This window comes from Euwallacea fornicatus, chromosome 4 (genome assembly GCF_040115645.1).
Source record: "Euwallacea fornicatus isolate EFF26 chromosome 4, ASM4011564v1, whole genome shotgun sequence".
NCBI lineage: Eukaryota > Metazoa > Arthropoda > Insecta > Coleoptera > Curculionidae > Euwallacea > Euwallacea fornicatus.
In genome coordinates this window covers 658,601-668,562 of record NC_089544.1, presented here as the reverse complement: position 1 = coordinate 668,562, position 9,962 = coordinate 658,601, and the positions used below count along the sequence as shown (strand labels likewise).

General features: G+C 38.9%; 2 protein-coding genes across 2 annotated transcripts; both read right to left on the bottom strand.

The window, feature by feature from the left end:
• Positions 1-116: 116 nt before the first annotated feature.
• On the bottom strand, positions 117-6,524 carry ChLD3 (Chitin and LDLR binding deacetylase 3). Its single transcript, XM_066303154.1, has 7 exons — positions 6,359-6,524; positions 5,178-5,408; positions 1,875-2,120; positions 1,580-1,820; positions 1,245-1,516; positions 950-1,194; positions 117-825 (listed from the first exon to the last, which is right to left on the bottom strand). Exons 1-7 carry the CDS (start codon positions 6,429-6,431, stop codon positions 547-549), a joined length of 1,587 nt encoding a protein of 528 aa, XP_066159251.1. The 5' UTR covers positions 6,432-6,524; the 3' UTR covers positions 117-546.
• Positions 6,525-7,311: 787 nt separating this feature from the next.
• pch2 (pachytene checkpoint 2 protein) lies at positions 7,312-9,633 on the bottom strand. The gene is made up of 7 exons (XM_066303157.1): positions 9,436-9,633; positions 8,930-9,089; positions 8,616-8,810; positions 8,329-8,556; positions 8,034-8,160; positions 7,745-7,965; positions 7,312-7,685 (listed from the first exon to the last, which is right to left on the bottom strand). The coding sequence occupies exons 1-7, from the start codon at positions 9,483-9,485 to the stop codon at positions 7,398-7,400; spliced, it is 1,269 nt and encodes a 422-aa protein (XP_066159254.1). The 5' UTR covers positions 9,486-9,633; the 3' UTR covers positions 7,312-7,397.
• Between the last annotated feature and the right edge of the window lie 329 nt (positions 9,634-9,962).

The window sequence follows — 9,962 nt, the reverse complement described above, 5'->3', positions numbered from 1 at the left end:
TTAAGTACTTCCTGATAACTTTTCGTAGACGTACTGTAGACGACGTTCAGATCGGGAAAGACCTATTAGTTCTTCAAACTTTTGCTGAGACCAATTTCCAAGAAAATGATAACAATAAATAAATATCGGACGAAGATACATCGGCCTGCACATAATCGCCCGGTGACCACTAAAAAAACACGGCCGTAGGTGAAGAAACGTAAACGTAGGGCGGCGCTTGCGCCATTTACTGTCAAACTTCTGACAGGAACCACAGACGTGAAATGAATTTATCCCAGACATGCCTCTGACATTTCAATGCCCATACTTGAGGTTGTTTAAATGATCGCCTTCCACGAACGTTCTGCTCAGATTGTGATCACGTGAACATCCTAATTCCCCATCGTAATTTTTCACGTGTGCGTCACGCCCAATGTCCTCAAAGGCATATTCTTATAACACGTAAGGAATGTTAAGTTGTTACACTATTATACGTATAAATAAACTCTACTTTGTAAACTAAGTAGAATAAACTCCAGGCTAATTTTGCTTAAATAGGCGCAACCCTCAATCGATTCCAAACTCGTTCTTCACCCACGGGTACTTCTTAGGGCACTTGCTGCACGTTTGCAGTTCCACTTCCTCTTTCAGCGACCGACTCATTAGGTGGCAGCTGTTGGGCACTTGGCATGCGATCTCATCGGACTTCTTGCTATTCCTCCTGCAGTCCCATGGCTTAAATTTCAACAGCTTCTTGAGGGGTGTCGGATTGCGCATCCACTCGATTGCTTGAGAGTTGGTTACAAACCACACGTCCGGTTTGGAAAGAACTTGAGTGAGGAACTCCTGCAATCAAACGTGTGCCGCCGAATATGAAGGCAACTGCCATGTACAGGGTGTTCCAAAAGGTGAGTACCTCCGCGAGTTTGGTACAACCTTTTTGGAACACCCTGCATGCTCGTATATTAACCTGGAACGCTATCAGGTAGTCGCTATTCTCAAACCAAGCTGCTTGCAGGTGTATGCCGAAAGGAGCTCTGTTACTGGAGTAATGCCTATTGAAATTGCGAAGCAGCATTTCGTAAACTCCATGCCCGGTTAGCTCTGGAGGGCAAGAATCCAGAGTAGCGCAGCTAATTTCCAAGGCCTCTAGTTGGTTTATCACCATTTCCCACAAGCCCGGGTACGACCTAGTCGGACACATTTGTCTAAAACCTAAACGAAGCCGTAATTCATTGCTGGAGCAAAAATCAGCACAAACTAACATTTATGAGGCATTTTGTGATCTAAAGTATAAGGCCATAGCGGAACATAAGAAAAGGGTGCCACCACAGAGCTGTCATATAAAAATCCAAATTCGTTCATCATTAAATACTGCCGGTTCCAACCGATCCTCAGGAAGGGCACCCTCAAGCCCTTAATGTCTGAAAGGCGGATTTTGGAGAACTTATGCAGGATGTTTGCTTGTCCAACCATTTCGTCAAACCAATCCTCAATGGTAGCGTTTTCGGCCCACCATTCTTCTGGCAACCTGTGACTGTGCATATAAACTTAGTCCTGGTGCCCTGGAACACGCACCATGCATATCGTGGTATCTTACGTGATTGAATGAACCGCAATCTCATGCCCATGATTCCACAACCTTTGGGTGAGGTAGTAGTTGTTGTATTGGTGGTGGACAAAGAAGGAAGCTGATATTGGGCAATTGTTGGGGTTTACGTGCTTCCCAGAGAAAATCTTCGAGTAAAAATCTATCGTATCGCCGTTAATTGAGTCTTCGAAGGTTATGAGAACCATTTGGGGCACGTCACTGGGGGGTAAATGGCCTGGAATTTCAGTTCCTGCGAACAAATAATCTCACAATCCAACGTTACTCAGATTCAAAAAAGGTATACCGTTTCTGGAGCAAAAACAATGGGGAAGGCGGCAAATGCTGGGGTCACAGGGGGGGGACTCGTTGAAATCTTTATCGGGGTCACACTGTTTCTCGTCACTCCCATCTGGACAATCTTCAGCACCGTCACAAAAGTACTCGGTGGGAACACAAGTCTTTTTGTCGGCACATTTTTGATGGCCTGTGGTTTCGCATACCGTGTCGCGCCGGCGTTCTTCCCCAAGAGATATTCTTGATATGGAGGATTCTACAAAGTGATTAATGCACAGGGTGTTACATATCATAACACATATGGAGATAGTTCAGGCAGCGATAGTACCACGCAAAACAATAAAAATGCTAATAGACCAATGGCCAAAAACGCACCGTGTTCAATATACAAGGTGGCACATTTTAAATAGTTTTTATAATTTCGTTTTCGTTTAGATTTACTTTTATTTTGAGAAATTTGTTAAATGTTACGAATTGTCTCGGATCGTTGATAACTGAACCGGATTATTTTTTTCCCTTCACATCAGTAGATATTTTTTACGTATCCATCATAGTTCAATCAATTTTCATTTAAATTTGAAAAAATACATACTGACATCCGTAATTTAAAAAACCTTCCAAATTACTCGACCTATAGGGCCGTTTGGTATTCTAGGGTTTTAGAGCACACCCACAAAGGGGGTTGTTTTGTTGAACCTGCAGTTAACGTTAAAATATGTCTTTCTCGAAAACAAACTGGTCGTGTCCGGCAATTTCTCATATGCTGATCGTCGTCCAAAATAAATCGAATAAAAAGATTTTCAATTATACACCCTATATATGTTAGTTTTCAACGCGTATTTTTCACTTCCTTCTCCATCATCGAAAATTAAAGAAAACATATTCGAATAAAAAAGTCGAGCTCACATTATCCTTTAGCATTCAAGGTTCCAAGAGCGTGTCCGATATGACCTTTTTTTTGTCGATTGTCGAATAAGATTAACTATATTTTTTATCAAGACCCAGCTCATAAACATGGCAAAAAAATCCTAAAAAAGTGCATCAGTATGCCGTAGTGTGTGACGATACTTCGTTTTTGTCCTGTCTAGTGACGCCACCTAAACAGCACGCGTAGCATTTCCTGCTAAACGAAAAGAGATTCCTTCTATCGCGCAATACTTAGTTTGGCTATTGGCCCCTAGATCGCGCCATAGGAGACTACAAAAAATACTTAACGTAGTGACGTGTAGAGGGCCTCACGTCAAATCTCAGCGACCCACAATACAAACGCGTGTTGCCCATGTCACTTAATAAATGGTAATTTCATTCTTTTTTACCAATAATTTTTTTCACGGACGAGCAAAACACTCTTGTTCCAAATGCGTTACAGTCCTGAACTACAATTTTATAAAGAAGTAATTAACTTTGGTATACTGCACAACAGCGATTACGTTCCGACGTTCGAACCCAAATAATTTTGAAACCAAAGTAATTGAGATTTCTTATGTCAAAATTTTCATAACTTATCACAAATTATTCTTCGACAAACCAGTGGAGTACATGATGATTTTGCACAAAAAAAAGATAGTGAAAATAGAGAGTTCCGATTTCAGCGAGATTGGATTCCGCAGCAGGCGTGCGGTACAGCTTTGATATGCCGCGGTCAAAACTCGAATCGGACAACTTCGATTTTTGGATCCAAAAAATACCCAAGGCTATACATCAGGAAAATTTTTGGGCCAAAAAATCGAAGTTGTCCGATTCGAGTTTTGACCGCGACATATCAAAGCTGCACCGCACGCCTGCTGCGGAACCCAATCACACCGAAATCGGATCACTCTATTTTCACTATTTTTTTTTAATACGAAATTATCATGGACGCCACTGTCTTCGCGAAGACAAAATTGGATGGTAGCGTTTTTTTGCAACTAATATTTTTCGCAAAAAGAATTTCATAATGCGCAATTCTCCTAAAAATTTGGTCTGCGCTGACGAGATAGACGATGGACTCAAGAAGCCTTAGGTGATCAACCACGGACCGAACGTTTTTTTTTCTACGACTTCATATATATTCGGTTTCGTGACTGGATATCACAATCATTTTCAAGTAATCAATGCGGGAAAGTTACAATCTGATCCTCCTTCCACCCGCAAATGGGAGAAACATGACCGGTTTAAATGAAATTTGTTGCAAAAAATTCGAGGCACTGAAAATCACACCCTGAAGCGTGGCAACCGCAATTTCGGACACCTGTAATTAAACCTTGACCTCTTAGTACCCCAGTTTCAACTCACAGAGATCGAATAATGTATACTGTTTCCTTCACAACTAGCCAACTTTAAGTAATTCTCGTTTCTTTACGTGATACAATCTTAAGGCTTTAATAAGTAAAAACAAGATTGCCCATTAAGATTGCTTTTTTTCTTTCCAATGACCTCATTACGCTTCCTTTCCTTTCGGTGAATTGGTACGCGTGTTGTCCGTTCCATTCCGTGGATGTTGACCTAAACAAAGATCTAGCTGGGTGCCAATTGCAATCTCGTAATTATCAAAGAAATTTCACACCGCAATAAATATTTTCCCGTTCTTGATGGATGGCCCGAGAGGTTTATGCCAAACGGCCCACCTAATTATCGATTTTCGAATATTTTCAAAATCGAAGCGTATACCTTGACTTCAAAGCCGTGAGGTAATAAAGTGCGCTTCGTTACGTTACGGCACAAGTGACGTATTAAAGCGTATTTCGTTACGCCATGCGTTACGTCAGTTGTGAGCATATTACAACGCGCACCACTGACAAATCGTTTACGAATGAAGAAAGGGGATGAAGCAGCGGTTAAAATTGTTAAGTTTAGATCTGAACCATTATGAAAGAGCTCATACTTGTGCCCTAGACCGTCGACTCTCTCTCCAGCAACAAAAATGAGGAACCCCGAGGAGAGTCGACGAAACTTAAGGCGCAGCCACGCGACGTCCTCGACCATGGCTCTGTCACACTCTGTGTAACACAAGGGAGCGAAGGAGGGACAGTATGAGCGCAAGAAGTGTAGCTATAGATTGGAGGAATTTCGATGAAGAGTGAGTATTTACATCGGCAAACTAATTTGGTAGAAAGCGCGGATGGTCGGAAATTATGAAACTGCAGTGGAATATTTCGAATCCTTAATTGCTATTTGATTGCACCAAAAAATTTCATCTATTTGCAGCACACAGATTTCCTACGAGTATGGGAAGTATTAACCAAATCATAAAAAGGGGGCAATTACCACTGTCCTTAATCAAATGCGTTCAATTATAGCTATGAATAAGTAAGTGAGTTACTGAGCAACTTACCAGTTACTTTATCGCAATTGGACACTCTACCTCTGGCCTCGCAGGTCTGTTTATCTACGTCAAATACCAGCCCTAGAGAACACTTAAAATTGAACACCTCCCCTTCGAGACATAAGTAGTACTTAGAGCATTCTTCCGGGCCCCATAGGAAATTCACGTCCCTGGCCAGGGGTTCAGGATTTCTGTAGAATCTGCCCGATTCTATGCATTTTACTTGCTCGCCGTAAGTACCTAAGTAAATGAACCCAGATGTGTCACATTATCAATGAAAATGTGTGTTCGTACATTAGTCTCAGTTATCGATTCGCTTTATTGATGTTGTACATAGATTCGTAAAATGCAGATTTTCTTGTAATTTTTGGAACATACGGAAAACCAGCAAATTGCCTCCTGTAAATCCCGATTTGAACCCGCTGGAATATTGCTTTCGAGCGCATCTGAAATAGCTGACTTGAAAGCGAATTGATAATGTCGAGGGTCTAAAAAATAGAATGCGACAATCAATAATATCTATAAGTCGAACGGTGTGGTATTAGGGTCGACAAGGAGACTGAAGAAAAATGTGCTACCTGCATAGCAGATAGAGGTAGCAATGTGGGAAATTTGGAAAAAATACAGGGCATCTCGTGAAAAAGTTTGAGGCACTTGAAATTGCGAAAGTTTGGGTACTTTTTCACACCCCGTAAAAAATTTCTTTAAAAACTGCAGATATACTTTAGTATGTAAAAGGACCTTTTGTTCTCAACTGGATTACTCCTCAAACGATTCAGATAATACCGTGTGAATTTATTAAGAATTTTAAAAAGCTTGTTCCTTCCTCGGTTTCTGGACAGGGGTGGCCCCCTAGGTCGCCCGATCTAACGCCTTTAAATTTATTTTTGTGGCGGCATGTAAAGTCTCCGGTTTATAAAACGCTAGTGGGAACTGACTGAGGCCTCAATGCCCGAATTATTGCGACATTTGAAATCATGGAAAACGTAGCGTTGTTAATTTGGCGAGCGGTCTAAATAGATTGTAACACGGTGCGTTAAAATAGCTAAAGTTGAGAAAAAAAGGACGGGGCGTGTCGATTTCGCTTTGTCACCTGGTGTATGCTTATAGAATCATTAATTAAACACACATTTGCAATAAAATTTACGTTAAATGAGACGCCAACTTTCCCAATACTTAAGAATGCTTACCCAAAATGAGACGCGACACCATAAACCAAAGAACAAACGTTTTTGCGGCACTTCTTTCAACGACCGCGTCCATCACTTTTTGCCGACCTCCTCGTTCTTCGTTTCTCGCTGCTACTACATTTCAAGAACATGTGTGCAGATACAAATTATTTGTTTCCTTTGGCATTACTATAAACTTTCTCAATCATTATCATTGGAAAACGGCGACACCCGGAATATGTATATCGACACAAGAAGTGGTTATTGGTTCCATGTCGATAAAAGAATATACTTAAGTCGTTTTTAGTGGCACTTTAAATTAATGCGCGAGAATAATCGCGTTTGGTGCGGCTATGTCGAGAATACAAATTCGTTAATTTCTCTGCGACATGTGACCAACGAAAGAAATTATCGATTTCTACGAAAGATCATTTGAAATGATAATTTTTGAGATATTACAGCTTTTTCGCAGAAAAAAATCTACAGTTAACATAATTTTTTCTTCATTTGCAACGTGGTTGTCGCACCACGCACGTCGTTTAAACAGGCGCAGTGAAGTTCACATTTTGAACAAATTCTGTAATAATTTTTTATAAAAAAAAAAAAATGAGATGCAACGTGCCAAAACCCGATGAAATGCATTTTTGCACATAACTGCCTTAAATATCATAAGGCCGTAGCGCTTCAGGGAGACATTTCCGTACATGGGTTCTTACACCCAAATGTCTTCTATTGTTCCTCTGAATAACTAAAGAGCTATGGGTATAAAGTTCAAAGAAACTTTGTACCCATAATTCTTAATCGTCCTATAACATGTCGCGTCGTAACGCAACATTGCCGGTTATATCAAAAAGTGGTAGCAACAACGATATATTAGATAAGACTGTGTATCCAGAGAAATAAACGGTTGATTCTGGAACCAACCATCTGAAGAGGGAATGGAAAATGCAATTTTCCCATATTAAAACAACATGTTTTGTAAACGTTACATCAATTTTATTGACAAACTTCAAAGTAAACAAATATACTTTTACAATAATTAACTTCAGAAATCTCAACTCTATTTACTTCTCTCGGCAAAACTTTTCCTCTGCTCGTGTTCCTTCTCAACTGCCTTTTCCATTGCATCCAAAAATTCCGACATATATACTTGATCTGGAGTTCTAACAAATAAAGCATGGGCTAGGAAAGGAATTTTCCTCAGGGTCCTACCGCTTAAATCCGTGCTCTTCTGGCATATTTCTATCAACTTTTTGCTACACTCGTGCATGTAATCGGATGATTCATTGCTACATTCGATAACATCGGGTATATCTACTAGGGCTGCATCTGCTTTTATCACTTTTTTCTGGAAGTATAAAAATAAACACAATAAAAATGTGCTTAAAAATGACTTAATTTTCTTACCTGAATTAATTCGATTAAACATGAGTAGTAGATTCTATAAATTGCAGGAACACTGGGCATACCTAAATATTGCTTGATATCAGCCCTGTCAACAAATGCTAGATCTATTGCTTGGGTCATGTTTGAGGTTGCCAAAATTAAAACGTTTGGAAATCGTTTGATCTGATCAATTTGAGTGAGCATCGCGTTGACGACTCTTACAGCATCCGATGGTTCGTTACCTAAAAATATATGTGGTACCGTTAATGTTTCAGTCTTAATATTGCTATAATGTTTGTTGAGAAAATACCTGAAATACATTGATCTCGAGCGTGCGCCAATGATTCGACTTCGTCCATGAGAAGACAAACTAACAAACTTTCATTCTCACAAATTTCCTTAATTTTTGAAAACATTTTATTTACCAGTTTGCCGCTCTAAAAATTAGATGATTTATTAAAAGAGCAACTTCAATCAGTAAGGTATGAAGCGTCATCTTCTGCATTTGCCTCATCCTAGTTTTAACTGAATTCATGATATCCAAATCAAACTTTTTATATTGAGACTGTATGCTTCTTTCTTGTTAGTGTCTGCTACATGCTTACCTCCGAAAACCATTTCGAGAACAAACTGTGGCTGTTTATTTCTATTAATACACTGGAACTGTATTTATCTTTCATTCTAACAGACAACTTTTGAGCTAAAGCTTTGCAAAGCGAGGTTTTCCCAGTACCAGGAGGACCATGTAGCAAAATAACCCTGTTACAGCTCAAAATATTAGGATTAATACCCTTTCTTGAAAACTCCATCATAGTTTTTGCATATTTTAGTAACTGAAAAAAGTAATTTGGCTCAAGTAAATTCTGTGGAAACTCATATGAATAAAATTCACATTTTGTTTAATGTTATCTTCGTAGTACAAGTTTTCCCATAGAGTAAACAGCTCTTTACAAGGTAGAGTTAAGTGACTGGCAAGTGCAATTTCCCCGCCATTCTCATCAGTTTCAGTTTGTGTGGAAGCCCCATCCAAATCAAGGCAATACAGGTACCAACTCACTTTGAAAGTTTTAAGATCTAAAATCGAATTCTGAAAACCAAAGAGGGTAATAGTCTTGCAGAAATTTAAGCATACATTCAAGGTGAGATAATCAGTGTTCCACTTAGTATTTTTAGTAATAAAGTGACTGAAACTATCTAATAACTTACTTGACTTTCATTTAAAGCCTCTCCAATTACAATTGCTTCAATTAAAGAAGAAAACCCTTCCAGTTCAGAATTAAATTCTGATATTACAGTATTTGGTTTCACTTTCTGGTCATTCAAATAGTTTTGGACAATTGCAATAATAGAGTTTTCTGAAACTGGACTGAAAGAGGGATATTTAAAGGGTTTGTTGTTTAAATATAAACAAATTTAAAGTAAAAATTGTTTATAATGGATTATGTCAGGTGTTTTTAACTTCAATTGTATGTAAATTCGAGTGGTGCAATGGACATGGAAAATCCTTGATGGTGTGAGACATCTCAGCCTACAGCTCAAGTGCAAAAAATGCATGTGAAGAGACTGAGTGTGTGAATTAACGAAATGCCTCTGGACTGTTACTTATGAAAATCAATGTCTGGATTACTAGATGCCTGGGTTAAACACTGATCAATTTTAGAGTCACTATTTTAAGTTTGATTTTTTCCGGCTCTTGCTGAACTTCTACGTACCTATGACATTTGAAAACTATTTCTATATCTATAGCTCTGTTGATTTTCATCTTAAAAACTATAAAATGAACAGAAAAGCGAGGAAGACGTTAAAATAAATATTAAATATTAAATTCGAAATTTCAAATAACATAAAACTGTTAAGTAGAAACTAAACGAAATGTCAAAATTAATCAAACACACGTCAATAGCTTTGACATTTTAGAATCTGTGAAACGTAGAAATGTGACAACGTCTAAACCACCGTGCGCACCAGATACAATTTTTCTAACCTAACTTAAGTATTTGGTATTTTAAAAGGCCGAAGCTGCTGGGCCCCCTAATTTTCTTTGTCCTGAAACGTCTAGCAGACCTCTTTTCGTAATCACCCTTTGCTTTAGTTGAAATGGCCTCAGTAAATTTAGTAATACAATTTTCATATTTTTCCTACTAGGTTACAAATGGCATTCCCAACGGAGCACTTTGTATAATTTGAAAATTAGTGAATCTTCCCTGTAGCAAATGGACGGTGCCTCGGTTTAAATGTT

Bases quoted from the DNA above. Each gene is read 5' to 3' on its own strand.
- ChLD3 (XM_066303154.1), bottom strand. From the start codon at position 6,431: ATGGACGCGGTCGTTGAAAGAAGTGCCGCAAAAACGTTTGTTCTTTGG. The intron at 1,517-1,579 runs GTAAGATACCAC...TTATATGCACAG, and splicing joins ATTGCGGTTCATTCAATCAC to TCACAGGTTGCCAGAAGAAT. The intron at 1,195-1,244 runs GTTAGTTTGTGC...GGCTTCGTTTAG, and splicing joins TCACAAAATGCCTCATAAAT to GTTTTAGACAAATGTGTCCG.
- pch2 (XM_066303157.1), bottom strand. From the start codon at position 9,485: ATGAAAATCAACAGAGCTATAGATATAGAAATAGTTTTCAAATGTCAT. The intron at 8,811-8,929 runs GTAAGTTATTAG...TTTGGTTTTCAG, and splicing joins AGGCTTTAAATGAAAGTCAA to AATTCGATTTTAGATCTTAA. The intron at 7,966-8,033 runs GTATTTTCTCAA...ATATATTTTTAG, and splicing joins TCGAGATCAATGTATTTCAG to GTAACGAACCATCGGATGCT.